Source organism: Oncorhynchus kisutch, linkage group LG27, assembly GCF_002021735.2.
Source record: "Oncorhynchus kisutch isolate 150728-3 linkage group LG27, Okis_V2, whole genome shotgun sequence".
In the NCBI taxonomy this organism is placed as follows: domain Eukaryota; kingdom Metazoa; phylum Chordata; class Actinopteri; order Salmoniformes; family Salmonidae; genus Oncorhynchus; species Oncorhynchus kisutch.
Window position 1 is genome coordinate 1943985 of NC_034200.2, and position 24482 is coordinate 1968466.

The window sequence follows — 24482 nt, forward strand, 5'->3', positions numbered from 1 at the left end:
ATCTCATGGGCATTCGGAGGACGCGGCCAGAATGTATTAATCTCATGGGCATTCGGAGGAAGCGGCCAGAATGTATTAATCTCATGGGCATTCGGAGGACGCGGCCAGAATGTATTAATCTCATGGGCATTCGGAGGACGCGGCCAGAATGTATTAATCTCATGGGCATTCGGAGGACGCGGCCAGAATGTATTAAACTCATGGGCACCACACCGCTGCATTTGCCTTTGTAGTGCATACTAGTCTGTAGTCCTTGTGATGAGAGTCTGAGTTGTCAAACATCAATTCAAGTTTGAGTCTGTATTGTCTTTTTGCCTTGTGCACGTTGCAGTCCACTGAGTCATCATGGTTCTGATGACAATGAATTCTGCAGTATGGGCTCTCAACATGGTGTGGATATCTCCGTTCATTTAGGGTATTTGGTTGGGGTATGTCCGGATTGTTATTGTGGGTACAACATCAACACATTTCCTAATTAAGCCTGTGACTGACGATAGGTTCCTCAATGTGGATGGATGAGTCCTGGGTGGATGAATCTTTGAACATATTCCAATCACTATTCTCAAAACAGTCCTGCAGCATTGAGTCTGCCCCTTATGTCCAGCACCTCACAATGCTACTTAATATAATGTTTACATGTCCTACATTACTCATATCATATGTATATACTGTACCTTATATCATCTACTGCATCTTTATGTAATACATGTATCACTTGCCACTTTTGTTTACATACCCTACATTACTCATCTCACATGTATATACTGTACCTTATATCATCTACTGCATCTTTATGTAATACATGTATCACTAGCCACTTTAACTATGCCACTTTGTTTACATACCCTACATTACTCATCTCATATGTATATACTGCACTCAATACCATCTACTGCATCTTGCCTATGCCGTTCTGTACCATCACTCATTCAAATATCTTTATGTACATAATCTTTATCCCTTTACACTTGTGTGTATAAGGTAGTAGTTTTGGAATTGTTAGTTAGATTACTCGTTGGTTATTACTGCATTGTCGGAACTAGAAGCACAAGCACTTCGCTACACTCGCATTAACATCTGCTAACCATGTGTATGTGACAAATACATTTAATTTGATTTGATCTCCATGTTGGTGGCGCCCTCCCTTCCCCTAATGAAGGCTTATAATAACATAATACTCTACAGCCACATCAGTAAAGTGTTATGAACATGTTAATAAGGCATTATAGCACATCATAATGAGGAGCTGTTCTGATGCTGTATTCTCTCTGACCAGCAGATGGCAGTGATACCCAGGGCCTCTGAGCCAAAGCCACTGAGTTTACGGGCGTCATTGGTCATAGCCCTCACTGACTGACAGAGAGTGCAGGATAGCAACAGGAGGCTATAAAAAACCTTCCTATCAGTTGATATGCATCCACCCTGCATCCCTTTATGGTACTTTGTAAGAGGATACAAGACTAACAAACCTAATGACATAAAGAAGTCATAATAAACCCTGAGCCCATGGATAGGCAGCGCTACCAATGTAGCACATACTCTAAAATACTAGCTCCTTAGTAGATGTTTTGACAGTACTTCAGTAAATAGAGTAAGGTATTGTATTATATCTGCTCTCTTATTGGTCCCCAGGAGACCTGTATGCAGTGATTGCTTACAACAATTACCAATTCAACAATTGCGATTGGATACCTATATCTTTCTCTAGGATTGGTTGATTGGTGCCTTACCCCAGGTGGACGGTGCGGATGTGTCGCTGGATCCCTGAAGAGGTGCTGAGGACCTTTTCACAGTTCTTCCACAAGCACTTGAGCATCACCTTCACGGAGTTCTGAAACACAACAGAACAACACAGTGGAGTCAGTGCTATTGTAGCGGCAAGAGTGGGAAGAACAAGAGTGGGGCTTGAACCAACAACCCTATGGTTATGGGGTGAGCGCACTACAACAAAAAGGTTCAGATCTCTCAGCAGAGCTCCACTTTGGGAGGCTACATGTATTCTACTATTATTCTAAGTGAGGTCAAAATAAATAAACACGACCTATGAGACAAGCAGGCCTGTGAACATAGAAGCTTGTGAAGACAGGTTAGCACGCACGCACACACACACACACACGTGAAACTATACACCTCTCCCTCTCTATATTGACAGTGTCAGTGTCATAATGAGTAAATACATTTATGGAGGGATGGCCAAGGGCAAGAAAGTAATATTCCTAACACCCATAGTGTTTAACACTTCTTTAGCGTGTACTGTATGGAAGCCACTAAAATAGTGTTAAACAAAAAACAATCTAAGTGTCGATAAACTAACAACCCCAGAGTGTTGGTCCCTAACACCATGGGTGCTGCAAAGTCCAACTTAAATGAACACTTTATTCGTTCTGTACTAGAGGTCGACCGATACCGATTATTGGAGGACCAAAAACACGATACCGATTAATCGGACGATTTCATTTATTTATTTGTAATAATGACAATTACAACAATACTGAATGAACACTTATTTTAACTTAATATAATACAACAATAAAATCAATTTAGCCTCAAATAAATAATGAAACATGTTCAATTTGGTTTAAATAATTAAAAAACAAAGTGTTGGAGAAGAAAGTAAAAGTGCAATATGTGCCATGTAAGAAAGCTAACGTTTCAGTTCCTTGCTCAGAACATGAGAACATATGAAAGCTGGTGGTTCCTTTTAACAAGAGTCTTCTATATTCCCAAGTAAGAAGTTTAAGGTTGTAGTTATTATAGGAATTATAGGACTATTTCCCTCTATACCATTTGTATTTCATCTACCTTTGACTATTGGATGTTCTTATAGGCACTTAAGTATTGCCAGTGTAACAGTATAACTTCCGTCCCTCCTCCTCGCTCTTCCCTGGGCTCGAACCAGGAACACAACGACAACAGCCACCCTCGAAGCAGCGTTACCCATGCAGAGCAAGTGGAACAACCACTCCAAGTCTCAGAGCGAGTGACATTTGAAACACTATTAGCACGCACCCCGCTAACTAGCTAGCCATTTCACATCGGTTACACCAGCCTAATCACGGGAGTTGATAGGCTTGAAGTCAGAAACAGCGCAATGCTTGACGCACAACGAAGAGCTGCAGGCAAAACGCACGAAAGTGCTGTTTGAATGAATGCTTGCGAGCCTGCTGGTGCCTACCATCGCTCAGTCAGACTGCTCTATCAAATCATAGAGTTAATTATAACATAATAACACACAGAAATACGAGCCTTAGTTCATTAATATGGTCGAATCCGGAAACTATCATCTCAAAAACAAGACTGGATCCCCCGAGCTGACAAGTTGAAAATCTGTCGTTCTGTCCCTGAACGAGGCAGGTAACCCACCGTTCCTAGGCGGTGTGTTCTTAACTGACTTACCTAATTAAATAAAGATTAAATAAAGGTGTAAAAAAAAAAACACACACAAAAAAAACGGCCAAATCAGTGTCCAAAAACACAGATTTCCGCTTGTTAGGAAAACTTGAAAATCGGCCCTAATTAATCAGCCATTCCGATTAATCGGTCGACCTCTAGAGCTGACGCTGTTACACTTTCTCATTGTTAGGGACTTAAAACCTGTGGCCTTACAGTAACTATTTTTGGGTGTTGTTTTAACACAGTAGGATGTAAAGCCTTATTTGCATATTTATGTCCCTTTATGCATTTTGATTGAATTTTAGAGGTACCTGTACCACCTATGACTGTGTATGCTAGTGACAGACACATGACTTTCAGTCCTGTCACATCTACTCCTGCTCCCCCTCTCAACGGTCTACTAACCACCAGTCCTGTAGCCTCCTGTCACATCTACTCTTGCTCCCCCTCTCAACGGTCTACTAACCACCAGTCCTGTAGCCTCCTGTCACATCTACTCCTGCTCCCCCTCTCAACAGTCTACTAACCACCAGTCCTGTAGCCTCCTGTCACATCTACTCTTGCTCCCCCTCTCAACGGTCTACTAACCACCAGTCCTGTAGCCTCCTGTCACATCTACTCCTGCTCCCCCTCTCAACGGTCTACTAACCACCAGTCCTGTAGCCTCCTGTCACATCTACTCCTGCTCCCCCTCTCAACGGTCTACTAACCACCAGTCCTGTAGCCTCCTGTCACATCTACTCTTGCTCCCCCTCTCAACGGTCTACTAACCACCAGTCCTGTAGCCTCCTGTCACATCTACACCTGCTCCCCCTCTCAATGGTCTACTAACCACCAGTCCTGTAGCCTCCTGTCACATCTACTCTTGCTCCCCCTCTCAACGGTCTACTAACCACCAGTCCTGTAGCCTCCTGTCACATCTACTCCTGCTCCCCTCTCAACGGTCTACTAACCACCAGTCCTGGCAACCCATCTTTTATGCACACCTGGACTTCATTACTCTCTGATTACTTACCCTTATATCGCACTCTTTTGTTATCAGTAATCAGCTGGCACCACTGGGGGCCAGCTGTCTTTTTCTGAATGATGTCTTTTCCCCCTTCCACTTGCCTCTTCCATTCATTTGTATGCACGTCACAGCTCACCCTCACCGTGAGACCCAAGCACCAGGAAAACCTTTCCTTCCTCATCACTTCCTGTGTACAAAGTCAACAGCCTGCCGTGGCTCCAACTCCATAATCCCACCTTCTCCTAGTCAGAGGAGGACCAGGATGTCGAAGGACCTTCTTTCCCCCCACCCTGTGGTTCTACGTCGGTGGAGGGCCCTGTGAGTGTCCGTCAGCCCATCAATCGGTCCTCCCGTATCATTGGCCCCGTGTTTTGGGACATCGATGTGGACATCTGCCAGGCTCTGGAGGAGGAACCCGCTCCAGCCACCTGCCCTCACCTGCATCTACACACCCACTGGGGTCAAAGATCAGTTGCTGACCTGGGCACACACATCCCTAGCCGCTGGACACCCAGGCATCACCCACACCACTCAATCCCTTTCTGAGAAATACTGGTGGCCCACTTTGGCGCAGAATGTTGCACACTATGCCCACTCATGTTCATGTCCAGCAGGAAGACTCCTTCTCTTTCCCGTGCCTCAGCGTCCCTGGTCTCATCTGTCCATTGATTTCATCACTAATCTCCCCTCCTCTGATGGTTTCACCACCATTTTGGTGGTTGTGGACAGATTCTCAAAATCATGCTGTTTTATCCGTCTCTCTGGTCTCCCTACCACTCTCCAGGTTGCTGAGGCACTTTTCCAGCAGGTCTTTGGGCATTATGGCCTTCCGGAGGACATCGTCTTCGATTGTGGCCCCCAATTCACATCACGTGTATGGAAGGCTTTCATGGAGAAGCTGGGGGTCACGGTCAGCCTCACTTCTGGGTACCGGCCTCAATCTAACGGGCAGGTGGAGAGGATGAACCAGGAGCTGGGGAGGTTCCTGAGGAGTCACTGCCAGGACCGGCAGGGGCAGTGGGCCTGATTCCTTCCTTGGGCTGAATACTGGCAGAATTTATTGTGACACCAATTTAGCAGCCGAACCTGGCTCCGTGGACTCCGAGCCAGACCGACGCTCCTGCGGTGTGCCATCTGTTTTGTCACCAAAGCCCAATATACTACCAACCACTGCGACCTGTATGCTCTCGTTGGCTGGCCCTCGCTTCATATTCGTCGCCAAACCCACTGGCTCCAAGTCATCTATAAGTCTTTGCTAGGTAAAGTCCCGCCTTATCTCAGCTCACTGGTCACCATAGTAGCACCCACCCATAGCACGTGCTCCAGAAGGTATATTTCACTGGTCACCCCAAAGCCAATTCTTCCTTCGTCCATATTTCCTTCCAGTTCTCTGCTGCCAAAAATCTAGAACGAGCTGCAAAAATCACTAAAGCTGGAGACTCATATCTACCTCAGCACCCGTACATAGCTCATCTGTAAATAGCCTATCCAACTACCTCATCCCCATACTGTTATTTAATTTGCTCCTTGGCACACTCATCTTCCGAACATTATCACTCCCGCGTCTCGCTCATTTTTTCAAATTAAAAGCCTGAAACTATGTCTAAAGGCTGTTCACACCACGGGGAAGCCGTAGGAAAATGAGTCTCGTTGATATCCCTTCAAATGGAGCGAAGGCAGGCTATGGAACATGGAGCTTTCAAAATAGAAGCCACTTCCTGGTTTGATTTTCCTCAGGTGTTCGCCTGCAAAATCAGTTCTGTTATACTCACAGACAATATTTTGACAGTTTTGGAATCTTTGGAGTGTGTTCTATCCTAATCTGACAATTTTATGCATATTCTAGTTTCTGGGCTTGAGAAATAGGCAGTTAAATGTGGGTACGTTTTTCATCCACAAATACTGCCCCCTACACTCAAGAGGTTAAAATAAATCAACCCTGGCCACTACAGGGATATTTTAAATCGACAAATTCAAGGTTTACTTGTTCTGTTGGTCTGTAACAAAATGGTATGTGCCAATATTGCACTGATGCTACCTTGACTAGGCTACTAGTTACTACTAACCTCAGACAACATTTTTTTTGCATATATGACAAAGTCCCACATTTAGTTTTTCAGTATCACACACTTCCATGTGCTTTCATGTAAAACAAAAAGTATGTTTATCATCGTAAAAAGAATAGGAGTCATGTGGACTATCGCTGTCATCATTTCTTCTCAATGGCACACTCTGCTAAAGTGGTTCACTTCCACTTGATAGTACACTTTAACCATGGGTCCGAGCCCTCCTCGCACAAGCTTCTTTGTTGAGGAAAAATAAATAAATGTTCACTGCAGGTCCTTCATGTTCGATTCAAAACGCATGTGGCAAAGTGGATCATTATAATAATGAATAGCCTATAAAACATTGTAGTAGTGTACACATCCATATCATATGCAATATTATTTTTAGGCAATAGCACTGTGTTTGTGTGCAAGGCTGAAGAAAGAGGTAGTTCCTTATTAAATGAATGAATAGTGTTAATGTTCAAGTTGTTGGCTGGAGGCGTCCCTTTTCAACACAATAACAGTGCTTAAGTTTGGGCAGGAGCTCACCAGAGTACCAGCACCTCAAATTCTCAACTGCTTGAGTTTCTACACCTCTTATGAATATTAGCTCAAAAGTATACCTAAATATAACCAGTACCCAAAATGAGAAACCACACCTATTTTAGTCAGGCACTATCACAATACATGTAAATCAACATTTCACACGGGGTGGGACAACTCATGTGAGATTCAAACCCCTGGATTAGGCACATTACACAGTGAGCAACTATTTCCTCACAAGCACACTAATAAATGCTGGTTTAAAAACAACCCAGCCCTGGGTAAATAGTTGACAGAACTAAAATTGGGTTATTTTGCCAGTTGGGTCACTGAGTTGGGTTATTGAGCTGTGATCCACCCAATCAGATCAGAAGACTGGAGGCATAGCTTAGTAGGGGTGTGACGTTCAATCCAATCTGAAAGACATGTCCCCAATAGATCACACCTCCTGACAATAACCTATGGATTTCATTTAAAAAATATCTATTTACTCTCCCGAGTCACCAAAAATAACTATCTGAAAGCCACGCAACTACTAAACCATGCCTCCAGTCTTCCATCTGACCCAGTGGATCATAGCTCAACAACCCAACTGGCTGGGTCAAAATAACCCAATATCAGCGACCCAACTGGCTGGGTCAAAATAACCCAATATCAACAACCCAACTGGCTGGGTCAAAATAACCCAATATCAATAACCCAACTGGCTGGGTCAAAATAACCCAATCTCAACAATTGAACTGGCTGGGTCAAAATAACCCAATATCAACGACCCAACTGGCTGAGTCATAAATAACCCAATATCAACAACCCAACTGGTTGGGTCAATATAACCCAAAATCAACAACCCAACTGGCTGGGTCAAAATAACCCAATATCAACAACCCAACTGGCTGGGTCAAAATAACCCAATATCAACAACCCAACTGGCTGGGTCAAAATAACCCAATATCAATGACCCAACTGGCTGGGTCAAAATAACCCAATATCAATGACCCAACTGGCTGGGTCAAAATAACCCAATATCAACAACCCAACTGGCTGGGTCAAAATAACCAAACATGGTATATTTCATATTTTCCAAAATTGGGTTGTTTTTAACCCAGCATTTTTTTACACTGAAGAATCTAAAAATATAGAGCTATGCGTTTTCAGGCCTATTTTGTCATGCAGCATTACAGATCTCAGAGGTAGACAGTGAAGGGAGAGGTGTGTTTTCAGGCCTATTTTGTCATGGAGCATTACAGATCTCAGAGGTAGACAGTGGAGGGAGAGGTGTGTTTTCAGACCTATTTTGTCATGGAACAGCAGATCTCAGAGGAAGGCAGTGGAGGGAGAGGTGTTTTTGGACCTGCATCAGTACTAGTGACAGGTTAGTGGGCGTTGGCTCGCTACCTATCAACAGCTTCCAGAAAGGGGAGAGAGATTGACTTTAAAATACAAACTATAGAACAGGTTTATCAGCGGCTGATCAATTTAACCCTTTTTAACTAGTCTATATTCTTATGCAATCCATTATTCTTTGCAGTGAAGACATCACATACAAACAACATCTGTAATGAAACATACACTATGAAACACTCCCAATGTCTAATCTGCAGCGTCTCAACAAACAATCCCAAATAATGCCCAAAGTGTTTTTCTTCAATCTTAACACAATCACAGGATTACCCAGGTGATTTACACAGTCCTATGCCTCTTATAGTACCCTACTCTACAGTCAGACACACTGCAGCTACTCTACTGTATGTCCAGACTTACTGCTGCCTGAAAATCAGGACTTAGTTAGGCCTCTGATCTTGGCCTACTACACTGAACCACCAGAGTAAACTAACTGCCTGTTAGGTTTTCCCAGGGCAGGTTTATATACAAGTCATCCAAATTCTAATGACTTTATCTATAGCCGGCTATTCATTAATAACCACACAAGCATGCCAGTGCAAGCCTTATTGAGGTGGCCTCCCAAGGCTTTGCATAATGTTGATGTAATGTTTACTGTGTGTCTAGCATTGTCTAGGTCTGTCACATCTTTACAAGCGAGGTTAGGCTGAAGACGGACGTGAAACATGAAGACAAGGCATTACATTTGACGGATGACTTGACAAATAGAGCACAATCTTGTTATACTCTTAACACACAGCATAATCATCATTCGGTTCAAGAAAAAGGGAATGCTATAATGTGTTTGTCCTATTCTGGTGAAGCTAGTCAGTGAGTGTAATCCAATTTCCTTTCAGGATATTGTATATCTATGGCCTGGCCTTCCTGCACGATCTTATGTGTTTCAGCTGAAATTGGCCTACAGGCCAGTGCGTTGGACCTGCACACTCCTATCTGAGCCCCTTCCAGTCTCCACACCTCTATCCACACCTGCGTCACAGTGGATTTATGAGATATTCTTCTCTCACTCTCAGCTTCCTGCAGATGAAGCCTCTCACTCCTCCCCTCTCCTCCCCTAGTAATCTTAACTCCCCTCTTCCTCCTTCCTCCCCATCCTCTCCCACCTCTTCCTCTTGGAGATGGGTGAGGGGGCTTATGGCTCTTCTTGATAATGAAACCACATTAATGTCTTGGAAGGTCTTCACTGCATAAAAAGACAGGGGAAGAAAACAGAGAGAGGAAAAGATTGAGCGAGAACACACTCCATCATGCTCAGAGGCGTAAAGGTTGACAGACCTTGTTGTCTCAGGGCCAAGCCAGTGTCATAAGATCCTGAATTACATTGGAAATGCGTTTTGAGATAATCTTTCAGAGGGGTTTCAGAGGCCCCCTTGAATTAGGAAAACTACACACTAGGGCAGCGATTCCTAAATCGATAGGAGACACTGTTGGCCCATGGCCAATTTTTAATGGGTCGCAGCTTAGGGTTGGTTGTGGCAACAAATACTGTTCTCATCTGAAGGATCACAAGAAACACGGAACTGGACTGGATAAATCAAATAGCTGTGATCTATGAACTCCTTGGAGATAAGGAGATAAGTATGGAAGGATGTTCAGTAGCATTAGGATGAATCCTCATCCTAAGCCCCTGACCCCAAAGTTGTACCTTTCGTTTCCGGGGTATGGGGTCCTCAAACAAGAAGTGCGTGCTCTCTTTGACGTCGTCGATGACATTATCACTCTGGGAGGAGAGCAAGAAGCTCTTGCTGGTTTCGTTGGAGAGAGGCGGGGACGGTGTGGAGGGCACCGATTGGTCGCTGGTGTCCCAGCTCCAGTTGCCACTGGTAGAGCTGCTGTAGCTAGTTGACAGCACCTCCTTCCACCCTCTGCTGGCTGGCTCCGGAACTGCAGCTGGAGACAGAGGAGGGGCAGTCAGTACCATCAAAACCAGGGAGTCATTAATTCACTTTAATTAACTTCTTGACTTCATACAATATATTTTTTTTCATTCAATGTATTTTGCAACATTGTTCATGCTAAATTTGAATTGAGGTTTATATTGAATGTCCATCCATCCATAGGAAAACAGCCTCCCTCTCCAGCAGCGTTGGCCTACAAACCCCTCCAAACCCCTCCAGTGCAAGTATTTTGACTGCTTCACCAATACAGATCTTATAAAGCCATAATCACATTGCCTTGTGGAGAAACATAATGAAAAATAAAGCCTTCCAGCAGGATGAGCTGTGTGTTGGAGATGAACTCATATGAAACAATGACTGACTGGTCCATGGGGGCTAGTGTAGATGAGGGGGGTCCTACAGAGAATACAGACACAGGAGTTCACATCACTCTACATGTTGTCTCAGGGGAGACTAACCCCTTAAACCAGGGGGAAGAAAATACAACATTGGAGGTAAACAGGTACATTTTTTAAATGTATGAAAAGAGTAGGATGAAATGTCTTATGAAAAATGAATACATATTTGCCCTGTCTACCCACATATTGTACAGTACACCCCATCCCATAATATTTTGTGGATTTGCCCGTTTTAATCAATAACTGAACTAAACTGTGGAGATGGGACCAAGAGGGGTTGAATATATGCTGTAGACTTATGGAAGGGTTAAGAGAACGCACACAATGTTAATGACTGCTAGTCTACAACTGTTGTCTATGAAGTGTCATGACGTTGGCCTGGCGGTAGGTTTATGACAGTCATAAATACCTCTTCCCCCCTTTTTCCTTTCTCTACCCTACTGATGTTACATTTGCAAACCCCTTGGTTAACAGAGATTCTGGGAACATCAGGAGGTGGGGAAATTAACTATATTCTGGTAATCCGACCAATTGAACATATGCGATGGTACTTAATGAATATGATGTTAGTTCGGTTGTCATCTGAGACATTCTCATCAATGATGAGATGATATAAACTCTACAGTGGAAAGTCTACACATCAGAGTTATCGGATTCAAATGGAATTGTTGTTCAATTGAAATATTTGAATATGAAATTATTTGTGATGGGATGAAATGTGATTTTAGCTTCTAAAATGTGAGATTTGGGTTTTCATAAGATAGAGCTATGCTCAATCAGTGGCCCGCCCCTATGAAGGGACATGGGCTATACAACTTTTCAAACACGCCCTCCTCTCCCTTCCTATATAAACCCTTGACGACAATATAACCTCCTGTTCCGAGGATGTAGGACGACGGTCCGATGTCAGAATGGTTCAGATAATAACTACAGAACGAAGCCAACATCAGCGTCAGCGTGAGCTTTGGTTGCGAATGGTATGAACTCTTATTCACTACAGAAGTGATACCTCCTAGCCGTTGAGTTAGCAACAGCAGCTGCAAACGCAGGTTAGGAAGGAACAGAGTATCCAATCTACCACACAACGACGTTACTACAACGTATCCAATTGACCACCAGAGACATTCTTCAAAGGACTCGGTTTGGCAACACATCCTTACATCTACCACCAACCTACTGAAGCAAGGCTCAGAGTAAATTTTTATTGCATTTTCCTTTTCCAAATGGGCGGTAATTTAGAATGCATAAGATACTGTATTTACGATAGCACAGCTTCGCCCTTTGTTCCTCAGTCTTCCCGCTCTTTCACTCAAACCCAGCCCCTTTTCTTTTGTGTAACCAGCTATCTGCCCGCTCCTCCTGCTTCTCCTTGCACAAAGGCGGAGGTAGCGGTCCTGCTGCTGGGTTGTTGCCCTCCTATAAATAAAAGGGAACACTTAAACAACACAATGTAACTCCAAGTCAATCACACTTCTGTGAAATCAAACTGTCCACTTAGGAAGCAACACTGATTGACAATAAACCTCACATGATATTGTGCAAATGGAATACGCAACAGGTGGAAATGATAGGCAATTAGCAAGACACCCCCAATAAAGGAGTGGTTCTGCAGGTGGTGACCACAGACCACTTCTCAGTTCCTATGCTTCCTGGCTGATGTTTTGGTAACTATTGAATGCTGGAGGTGCTTTCACTCTAGTGGTGGCATGAGACGGAGTCTACAACCCACACAAGTGGCTCAGGTAGTGCAGCTCATCCAGGTTGGCACATCAATGCGAGCTGTGGCAAGAAGGTTTGCTGTGTCTGTCAGCGTAGTGTCCAGAGAATGGAGGCGCAACCAGGAGACAGGCCAGTACATCAGGAGACATGGAGGAGGCCGAAGGAGGGCAACAACCCAGCAGCATGACCGCTACCTCCGCCTTTGTGCAAGGAGGAGCAGGAGGAGCACTGCCAGAGCCCTGCAAAATGACCTCCAGCAGGCCACAAATGTGCATGTGTTTGCTCAAACAGTCAGAAACAGACTCCATGAGGGTGGTATGAGGGCCCGACCTCCACAGGTGGGGGTTGTGCTTACAGCCCAACACCGTGCTGGACGTTTGGCATTTGCCAGAGAACACCAAGATTGGCAAATTCGCCACTGGTGCCCTGTGCTCCTCACAGATGAAAGCAGGTTCACACTGAGCACATGTGACAGACGTGACAGAGTCTGGAGATGCCGTGGAGAACGTTCTGCTGCCTGCAACATCCTCCAGCATGACCGGTTTGGCGGTGGGTCAGTCATGGTGTGGGGTGGCATTTCTTAGGGGGGCCGCACAGCCCTCTATGTGCTCGCCAGAGGTAGCCTATCTGCCATTAGGTACCGAGATGAGATCCTCAGACACCTTATAAGACCATATGCTGGTGCGGTTGGCCCTGGGTTCCTCCTAATGCAAGACAATGCTAGACCTCATGTGGCTGGAATGTGTCAGCAGTTCCTGAAAGAGGAAGGCATTGATGCTATGGACTAGCCCGCCCATTCCCCAGACCTGAATCCAATTGAGCACATAATGTCTCGCTCCATCCACCAACGCCACGTTGCACCACAGACTGTCCAGGAGTTGGCGGATGCTTTAGTCCAGGTCTGGGAGGAGATCCCTCAGGAGACCATCCGCCACCTCACCAGGAGCATGCCCAGGCATTGTAGGGAGGTCATACAGGCACGTGGAGGCCACACACACTACTGAGCCTCATTTTGACTTGTTTTAAGGACATTACATCAAAGTTGGATCAGCCTGTAGTGTGGTTTTCCACTTTAATTTTGAGTGTGACTCCAAATCCCGACCTCCATGGGTTGATACATTTGATTTCCACTGATAATTTTTGTGTGATTTTGTTGTCAGCACATTCAACTATGTAAAGAAAAAAGTATTTAATAGGTATATTTCATTCATTCAGATCTAGGATGTGTTATTTTAGTGTTCCCTTTATTTTTTTGAGCAGTATATATATATATATATATACTATACATTCAAATCAAATCAAATGTTATTGGTCACATACACGTGTTTAGCAGATGTTATTGTGGGTGTGTAGCGATATGCTTGTGCTTCTAGTTAAGACAGTGCAGAAATATCTAACAAGTAATATCTAACAATTTCAGAACATACACCCAATACACACAAATCTAAGTAATATATTAGAAATATAGAAATATATGAACGAGCAACGTCAGAGCGACATAAACTAAGATACAGTAGAATGTTATAGAATACAGTATAAACATATGAGATGAGTAAGGCAAGATATGTAAACATTATTAAACTGACATTAAAGTGGCCAATGATTTCAAGTCTGTCTGTAGGCAGGAACATATCTGTGTTAGTGATGGCTATTTAACAGTCTGATGGCCTTGAGATAGAAGCTGTTTTTCAGTCTCTCGGTCTCAGCTTTGATGCACCTGTAGTAACTTCGCCTTCTGGATGATAGCGGGATTAACACTTGGGTGGTTGTTGTCCTTGATTATTGGGTGCATTCCAGAGGGACATCAGAGACTGTAACGTTCTCTGTTTCACGGAAACGTGGCTCACTGGAGAGACGCAATCCGAAGCGGTGCAGCCAGCGGGTTTCTCCACGCATCGCGCGGACAGAAACGAACATCTTTCTGGTAAGAAGAGGGGCGGGGGCGTATGCCTTATGGCCAACGTGACATGGTGTGATGAAAGAAACATACAGGAACTCAAATCCTTCTGTTCACCTGATTTAGAATTCCTCACAATCAAATGTAGACCGCATTATCTACCAAGAGAATTCTCTTCGATTATAATCACAGCCGTATATATCCCCCCCCAAGCAGACACATCGATGGCTCTGAACGAACTTGATTTAACTCTCTGCAAACTGGAAACGATTTATCCGGAGGCTGCATTCATTGTAGCTGGGGATTTTAACAAGGCTAATCTGAAAACAAGACTCCCTAAATTTTATCAGCATATCGATTGCGCAACCAGGGGTGGAAAGACCCTGGATCATTGTTACTCTAACTTCCGCGGCGCATATAAGGCCCTGCCCCGCCCCCCTTTCGGAAAAGCTGACCACGACTCCATTTTGTTGATCCCTGCCTACAGACAGAAACTAAAACAAGAAGCTCCCACGCTGAGGTCTGTCCAACGCTGGTCCGACCAAGCTGACTCCACACTCCAAGACTGCTTCCATCACGTGGACTGGGAGATGTTTCGTATTGCGTCAGCCAACAACATTGACGAATACGCTGATTCGGTGTGCGAGTTCATTAGAACGTGCGTTGAAGATGTCGTTCCCATAGCAACGATTAAAACATTCCCCAACCAGAAACCGTGGATTGATGGCAGCATTCGTGTGGAACTGAAGGCGCGAACCACTGCTTTTAATCAGGGCAAGGTGTCTGGTAACATGACTGAATACAAACAGCACAGCTATTCCCTCCGCAAGGCTATCAAACAAGCTAAGCGCCAGTACAGAGACAAAGTAGAATCTCAATTCAACGGCTCAGACACAAGAGGCATGTGGCAGGGTCTACAGTCAATCACGGACTACAGGAAGAAACCCAGCCCAGTCACGGACCAGGATGTCTTCCTCCCAGGCAGACTAAACAACTTTTTTGCCCGCTTTGAGGACAATACAGTGCCACTGACACGGCCTGCAACGAAAACATGCGGTCTCTCCTTCACTGCAGCCGAAGTGAGTAAGACATTTAAACGTGTTAACCCTCGCAAGGCTGCAGGCCCAGACGGCATCCCCAGCCGCGCCCTCAGAGCATGCGCAGACCAGCTGGCCGGTGTGTTTACGGACATATTCAACCAATCCCTATACCAGTCTGCTGTTCCCACATGCTTCAAGAGGGCCACCATTGTTCCTGTTCCCAAGAAAGCTAAGGTAACTGAGCTAAACGACTACCGCCCCGTAGCACTCACATCCGTCATCATGAAGTGCTTTGAGAGACTAGTCAAGGACCATATCACCTCCACCCTACCTGACACCCTTGACCCACTCCAATTTGCTTACCGCCCAAATAGGTCCACAGACGATGCAATCTCAACCACACTGCACACTGCCCTAACCCATCTGGACAAGAGGAATACCTATGTGAGAATGCTGTTCATCGACTACAGCTCGGCATTCAACACCATAGTACCCTCCAAGCTCGTCATCAAGCTCGAGACCCTGGGTCTCGACCCCGCCCTGTGCAACTGGGTACTGGACTTCCTGACGGGCCGCCCCCAGGTGGTGAGGGTAGGCAACAACATCTCCTCCCCGCTGATCCTCAAAACTGGGGCCCCACAAGGGTGCGTTCTGAGCCCTCTCCTGTACTCCCTGTTCACCCACGACTGCGTGGCCACGCACGCCTCCAACTCAATCATCAAGTTTGCGGACGACACAACAGTGGTAGGCTTGATTACCAACAACGACGAGACGGCCTACAGGGAGGAGGTGAGGGCCCTCGGAGTGTGGTGTCAGGAAAATAACCTCACACTCAACGTCAACAAAACTAAGGAGATGATTGTGGACTTCAGGAAACAGCAGAGGGAACACCCCCCCATCCACATCGATGGAACAGTAGTGGAGAGGGTAGCAAGTTTTAAGTTCCTCGGCATACACATCACAGACAAACTGAATTGGTCCACTCACACAGACAGCATCGTGAAGAAGGCGCAGCAGCGCCTCTTCAACCTCAGGAGGCTGAAGAAATTCGGCTTGTCACCAAAAGCACTCACAAACTTCTACAGATGCACAATCGAGAGCATCCTGGCGGGCTGTATCACCGCCTGGTATGGCAACTGCACCGCCCTCAACCGTAAGGCTCTCCAGAGGGTAGTGAGGTCTGCACAACGCATCACCGGGGGCAAACTACCTGCCCTCCAGGACACCTACACCACTCGATGCTACAGGAAGGCCATAAAGATCATCAAGGACATCAACCACCCGAGCCACTGCCTGTTCACCCCGCTGTCATCCAGAAGGCGAGGTCAGTACAGGTGCATCAAAGCTGGGACCGAGAGACTGAAAAACAGCTTCTATCTCAAGGCCATCAGACTGTTAAACAGCCACCACTAACATTGAGTGGCTACTGCCAACACACTGTCAATGCCACTGACTCTACTCCAGCCACTTTAATCATGGGAATTGATGGGAAATGATGTAAATATATCACTAGCCACTTTAAACAATGCTACCTTATATAATGTTACTTACCCTACATTATTCATCTCATATGCATACGTAGATACTGTACTCTATATCATCGACTGCATCCTTATGTAATACATGTATCACTAGCCACTTTAACTATGCCACTTGGTTTACATACTCATCTCATATGTATATACTGTACTCGATATCATCTACTGTATCTTGCCTATGCTGCTCTGTACCATCACTCATTCATATATCCTTATGTACATATTCTTTATCCCCTTACACTGTGTATAAGACAGTAGTTTTTTTTGGAATTGTTAGTTAGATTACTTGTTCGTTATTACTGCATTGTCGGAACTAGAAGCACAAGCATTTCGCTACACTCGCATTAACATCTGCTAACCATGTGTATGTGACAAATACATTTGATTTGATTTGATTTTGTGTTGTAGGTGTCCTGGAGGGCAGGTAGTTTCCCCCGGTGATGCGTTGTGCAGACCTCACTATCCTCTGGAGAGCCCTGTGATACAGCCCGCCAGGATGCTCTCAATTGTGCATCTGTAAAAGTTTGAGAGAGTTTTAGGTGACAAGCCAGATTTCTTCAGCCGTCTTCACCACACCGTCTGTGTGGGTGGACCATTTCAGTTTGTCAGCGATGTGTACGCCGAGTAACTTAAAACTTTCCACCTCCACTGCTATCCCGTTGATGTGGATAGGAGGTGCTTCCTCTGCTGTTTCCTGAAGTCCACGATCATCTCCTTTGTTTTGTTGACGTTGAGTGAGCGGTTTTCCTGGCCCCACACTACCAGAGCCCTCACCTCCTCCCTGTAGCCTCTCTCGTCGTTGTTGGTAATCAGGCCTACTACTGTTGTGTCATCTGCGAACTTGATGATTGAGTTGGAAGTGAGCTTGGCCACGCAGTCATAGGTGAACGGGGAGTACAGGAGAGGGCTGAGAACGCACCCTTGTGGGGCACCAATGTTGAGAACTAGCGAAGTGGAGGTGTTGTTTCCTACCTTCACCACCTGGGGCGGCCCGTCAAGAAGTCCAGGACCCAATTGCACAGGGCGGGGTTCAGACCCAGGGCCTCTGGGTCTGAGTATGGAGGGTACTATGGTGTTAAATGCTATGAGTTATTGTCAATGATCAGCATTCATACATAGGTATTTTTCTTGTCCAGATGGGGTAGGGCAGTGTGCAGTGTGATGGCGATTGCATCGTCTGTGGACCTATTGGGACGGGAAGCAAATTGAAGTGGGTCTAGGGTGACAGGTAAGGTGGAGGTGATATGATCCTTGACTAGTCTCTCAAATCACTTCATGATGACTGAAGTGAGTGCTACGGGGGCGATAGTCATTTAGTTCAGTTACCTTTGCATTCTTGGGTACAGAAACAATGGTGGCCATCTTGAAGCATGTCGGCCACAGAAAAGGAGAGGCCACAGTCCTTGGTAATGGGCCAGGTTGGTGGCACTGTGTTATTCTCAAAGCAGGCAAAGAACGTGTTTAGCTTGTCTGGAAGCAAGACGTTGGTGTCCGCGACGTGGCTGGTTTGATTGCCTTGCGGAGGGAATGACTACTCTGTTTGTATTCTGACATATTCCCAGTCACCTTGCTATGGTTAGATGCGGGGGTTCGCGCTTTCAGTTTTGCACGAATGCTGCCATCTATGCACGATTTCTGGTTAGGGTAGGTTTTAATAGTCACAGTGAGTACATCTCTTATACACTTCCTGATAAACTCACTCACCGTCTTAGTGTATACAAAAATATTATTTTCGGAAGCTGCCCGGAACTTATCACAGTCCGCATGATCAAAACAATCTTGAAGCGTGGATTCCGATTGGTCAGACCAGCGTTCAATAGTCCTTAGCACGGGTACTTCCTGTTTGAGTTCCCGCCTATAGGAATGTAGGAGAAACATGGATTTGGGGTGAAATTTGCTAAAAGGAGGGCGGGGGAGGACCTTGTATGCATCCCAGAAGTTGGAATGGTTGAGTGTTTTAGCAGCGCGAGTACTACAGTCAATATGCTGATAGAATTTAGGCAGCCTTTTCCTCAAATTTGCTTTGTTAAAATCCCCAGGTACAATAAATGCAGCCTCAGGATATGTGGTGTCCAGTTTGCATGAAGTCCAGTGAAGTTCCTTGAGGACTGTCGTGGTATTGGCTTGAGGGGGACATATATATGATTGTGAGGTATTCTAGGTCGGGTGAACAGAAGGACTTGAGTTCCTGAGTGTTATCACAATCACACCATGAGTCGTTAATCATTAAACATACACCCCCGCACTTCTTCTTCCCGGAGAGATGTTTATTCCAGTTGGCGCAATGAACTGAGAATCCAGATGGCTGGACCGACTGACAGTATATCCAGAGAGAGCCATGTGTCCGTGAAACAGAGTATGTTACAATCCCTGATGTCTCTCTGGAAAGAAACCCTTGCCCTGAGCTCGGAAGCGGCGCACCTCCTAATTTGGACCAGAAGAGTATCTCTCCGAGTAACTCTCCTTCACCGGCGTTGTTCTGGGTTGGCCTCTGGAATCAGTTCAATTGCCTTGGGTGGTGTGAACAAAGGATCCACTTCGGGAAAGTCATATTCCTGGTCGTTTTAGGGCCTTCCTCTGACACCGCCTAGTCCTGGATGGAAGGAAGCTTGGCCCCACTGATGTACTGGGCCGTTCGCACCACCCTCTGTAGTGCCTTGTGGTTGGAGGCCGAGCAGTTGCAGTGATACAACAAGTCAGGATGCAAAAAGTCAGGATGCTCTCGATGGTGCAGCTGTAGGACAGGAGTTGATCCTGATTCAATAACCCTTATAGCTATTCTCCAATCAGAACGATTATCCAAACATTCGAACTCTATCACTTTTCTTTCCTCCACACAACATGTTGGTATCGTTTTTTTGTTTGTCCAGAAGAAACCAGTCTGTCAAAAATTGCTAGCTCACGTCTAAATATATACTGCAATTCTACCCACAAAACCTATTCATGTTAAATATTAATACATTAACTATTAATGTTGTTTCCAACAACCAATGAGCAACGCCGCCGTACATTTCCTTCAGAAAGTATTCTACCGACAAAACCTATTCATGTTAAATATTAATACATGAACTATTAATGTTGTTTCCAACAACCAATGAGCAACGCCGCCTTCAAAAAGTATTAACACACCTTGACTTTTTCCAAATTTTGTTACAGCCTGAAATCTAAATGGATTTAAATGAGTTTTGTTTGTCACACACAATACTCCATAATGTCAAAGTGGAATTATATTTTTTTAGAAATGTTTACAAATGTATAAAAAATGTAAAGCTGAAATGTCTATTCAACCCCTTTGTTATGGAAAGCCTAAATAAGTTCAGGAGTAAAAATGTGCTTCAGAAGTGCCATAATAAGTTGCATGGACTCACTCTGTGTCCAATAATAGTGTTTAACAGTGTTCAAACACAGATTCAACCACAAAGACCGGGGAGGTTTTCCAATGCCTCGCAAGGAATGGCAGCTATTGGTAGATGGGTAAAAATACAGAAAGCAGACATTGAATATCCCTTTGAGCATGGTGAAGTTATTCATTTACAATTTGGATGGTGTATCATTACACCCAGTCATTACAAAGATACAGGCGTTGTTATGTCTTTGGCTATCTTTAATGTGAGGACGATTGTATTATCAAATCGATGAACTATGTTTAATTATTATGATGATTATAATAATCCTGTAACAACTAACTCATTAACAATCTTGGGGAACCACGGAAAGGTTTATTTAACGTGTTCTGAACTAACTCGTAAAGATATAAATATCATTCATTAATTGTTATTTACCTTCTATAAGTCTCATTCTGAATGCCGCAAAACCCTTGGATATCTGGCCGAAACCTAGCATAAATGAGGAATCAGTGATATACAAACTGGCTTAATTATTTATTTACTAAATAAATAATCACAGAGAACTGCATAAACACACAAACAGAACAGCTTACACATTGATTACTACATAATGCAATGACAAGTAGCTAGTGGAATAAACCCGATATGACGACTTGGTAGACAATGGAAAGGGGCCAGATAAAGAGCAGGAAAGACAGAATGGGACCCACTACATACATACAGTTGAGAACTATGCTCATGGAAATGCGAATACTTTGCACATGAACGGCCGCTCATTTGAAAGAATTGCGTGTGTATGTCTTTGCTGTCTCCCCGTTGAAAACACTTGATCCGTCCGGGGAGTAATTCGACAGAAAGTCTCTGGTTTGTCCACCAGAGATCAATCTTTCATAGTCGTAGCTCTGTTATAATGGATACGTCAGACGTACCAATGGTCGTTTGATAGTTATTTAGAATGGCTCTTTCAGAGCCATGCTAGAATATGCATATAATTGACAGATTGGGATAGAAAACACTCTAAAGTTTCCAAAACTGTCAAAGTATTGTCTGTGAGTATAACATAACTGATATTGCAGGCGAAACCCTGAGGAAAATCCAATCAAGAAGTGCCTCTTATTTTGAAACCCGTCTGTTCCTTTGCATGTTCCTTTGCATGCCTATCCTCCATTTAAAGGGATATCAACCAGATTCCTTTTTCTCTGGCTTCCCTAAGGTGTCAACAGTCTTTAGACATAGTTTCAGGCTTTTATTTTGAAAAATGAGCGTGAAAGATCACATTGCGTAAGTGGATAGGTGGGGGCTCTCAGAGTGAGTTTTTGCGCTACAGAGTAAAGCCGCCATTGTTCCTCCCGCTGTTATTGAAAAACCTACACTCTCGGTTGATATATTATCAAATATATATTTTAAAAACCACCCGAGGAATGATTATAAAAAACGTTTGACATGTTTCTGTGGCATTATGGAAACTATTTGGAATTTCCGTCTGCGTTGTCGTGACCGCTCTTTCCTGTGGATTTCTGAACATATTACTCGACAAACAAACATCGGTATTTTGGGTATAAAAATAATCTTTATGGAACAAAAGGGACATTTGTTGTGTAACTGGGAGTCTCGTGAGTGAAAACATCCGAAGATCAAAGGTAAACGGTTCATTTGATTGCTTTTCTGATTTTCGTGACCAAGCTTCCTGATGCTAAGTGTACATAATGCTATGCTAGGCTATCGATAAACTTACACAAATGCTTGGATTGCTTTCGCTGTAAAGCATCATTTCAAAATCTGAGACGACAGGTGGATTAACAAAAGGCTAAGCTGTGTTTTGCAATATTCCACTTGTGATTTCATGAATATGAATATTTGTTAGTAATATTATTTGACTGTTGCGCTATGCTATTCAGCGTTTGCTGACGAAAATGATCCCGCGACAGGGATGGTTAACCATTCGTGACGTCCGGTTCACACCGTCCGCCTGCTTGGTCTTTAGTTTTAAACCATTTCTCAGCCATGTAGGCACCACTTCACGCTGTCTGGTCTATATTTAAATTGCCAACCATTCCAACATGTAGCCACAGCTCAATGCTTTCTTGTCTCATGTAAATTTTGCCAGAAGTGTTTTTTTTCCACTCTGGGAAAAGGGGCGTTCCCTCCTTTTGTCGTAAAGTCAGTGCTCATGTGGGCGTGGCCAATGACTTGGTTAAGACTTCATATGAAAAACAATTCTCTCATTTAAAAGGCTAACATCACATTACATCTTCTCACAAATAGTTTCATATTTAATCAAATCAGTTCCCCACATTTGGATGTGAATCTGATCACTGGGACATATACACATTCAAAGACACAGTTAGGGTACTGGCCTTAGTTACATCACCAATTAGTAATGAATTTGACGTTCTTTAAGTACCCACGGGCTCTTCCAACTGTTGGGAATACAGAAATATTGTTTCTTTGCCAAATCCAAAGTTTCTACACAGTATTTAGGCTGTGTCACAGCAGGCCGTGACCGGAAGTCCCATAATACAGAAATATCTAATTTACTTAAGTATTCACACCCCGAGTCAACACATGTTGGAATCACCTTTGGCAGCAATTACAACTGTGAGTCTTTCTGGGTAAGTCTCTAAGAGCTATCCATACCTGGATTGTGCAACATTTGCCCATTATTAATTTATGTCAAATTGGTTGTTGATCATTGCTAGACAACAATTTTCTTGCCATAGATGTTTAATAAGATAAGTCAAAACTGTAACTCTGCCACTTAGGAACATACACGGTCTTCTTGGTAAGATACGCCAGTGTAGATTTGGCATTGTGTTTTAGGGTACGGTCCTGCTGAATTTAAATAAAGCAACTCTCCAATGAGGGAGGTGGTTCCATAAAAACTGGAAAAGAAAAACTCTTGCATATTACGGTTTACAATTGAGGTAGGACTCTGATTGTCCACTAACGTTGTCACGGCGATGAGTGCCAAGGTAACGGGTAGCTCCGGAAACAACAGGCATGGCGATGTGTCCAAGGCCAGGCTGTTGGCAGGGTGAGGTTGGTTGAGGGGTAAACATTAGCTGGAGAGGTGGACACTAGAGACCAGAGGAGAGTTTGACACTAGAGGAGAGGTGGACACTAGAGACTAGAGGAGAGGTGGACACTAGAGGAGAGATGGACACTAGAGACCAGAGGAGAGGTGGACACTAGAGGAGAGGTGGACACTAGAGACTAGAGGAGAGGTGGACACTAGAGGAGAGGTGGACACTAGAGACCAGAGGAGAGGTAGATACTAGAGACCAGAGGAGAGATAGACACTAGAGACCAGACGAGAGGTAGACACTAGAGAGTTGCACTACAGACCAGAACCTCTGTGTGTGTGTGCAGTCTTACCTGAGGCTGTCTGGGTATGGGTGAGGACCAGAGGAGAGGTGGACAGTGATGTCAGGACGGTAGCAGCCATTACCTCCTTATCAGCAAGACCTGAAGGTTTCCTGGAACACACACACACACCAGAGGCCAGGTCACACACTATGTACAGACAACCAACATGCTCTTCCTGCATAGAAATAGGATTCTATATCAAATCAGCAGACCTATAACAGTCATGCTACAATACAAGCATAGCAGCATAGTAAAATGACCCATCATGTTAGTCTGCCATAGCCAAACAGACCAATCACGTTTTTACAATCATAACCAGGAAAAAACCTTATACCAATTTCAGCTCTGAAATATTCCAGCCATGCTTTCTTTAGACAGAAAGACAAACTGTGTAAAAGCATGTCATGGAAAATTCCAGACCAATAATAAATACGGTGGTCACATCCCCTGCGAGTGCTGAAGATTCTCCCACAGAATGCTGACCAGACTGACATGTGTATAATGTTCACATAACCAGGACACTCCTTTGGCAGAGCAGTCACATGAGTCTAGGTGTTTCCAACAGGGTGGGTAAAGGCTGAAGACACTGGCGGGATCCGGCTAATTGACTACAAGTATTGTTTTCATTTAGTCATTGGTTCATTGCTATTGGTACAGAGGAAATTCCCAAAACCTGAGATGGGTCACAGCACAAGTTTCTCTAGCTGCCTGTATGAATATTAGGTGCCTCTGAAAGCTGACAATGTTTAAGGCATATTTTCTGGAAGAGGCTATATGGACACTCCTGGCGCACAAATCAATTATGTATTGCGTGCAGCTGAGAGTCAGGACGAAGAGATTTCGGTTCAGTCAGTCCATTCAGTCGTCCTGATGAGCCACAAAAAA

At 44.4% G+C, this 24482-nt stretch overlaps 1 protein-coding gene across 2 annotated transcripts in view; it reads right to left on the reverse strand.

Moving 5' to 3' along the window:
• The window catches only part of LOC109879589 (zinc finger protein 704), a 95067-nt gene that overhangs the window by 17566 nt on the left and 53019 nt on the right, over positions 1 to 24482 (reverse strand). For both annotated transcript variants that reach the window (XM_020471760.2, XM_020471759.2), the window contains exons 3-5: positions 23607 to 23707; positions 10040 to 10284; positions 1731 to 1831 (exon numbers count right to left, since the gene is read on the reverse strand). In XM_020471760.2, coding sequence (XP_020327349.1) covers positions 1731 to 1831; positions 10040 to 10284; positions 23607 to 23707 — 447 coding nt within the window. The remainder of the gene's footprint in view (positions 1 to 1730; positions 1832 to 10039; positions 10285 to 23606; positions 23708 to 24482) is intronic.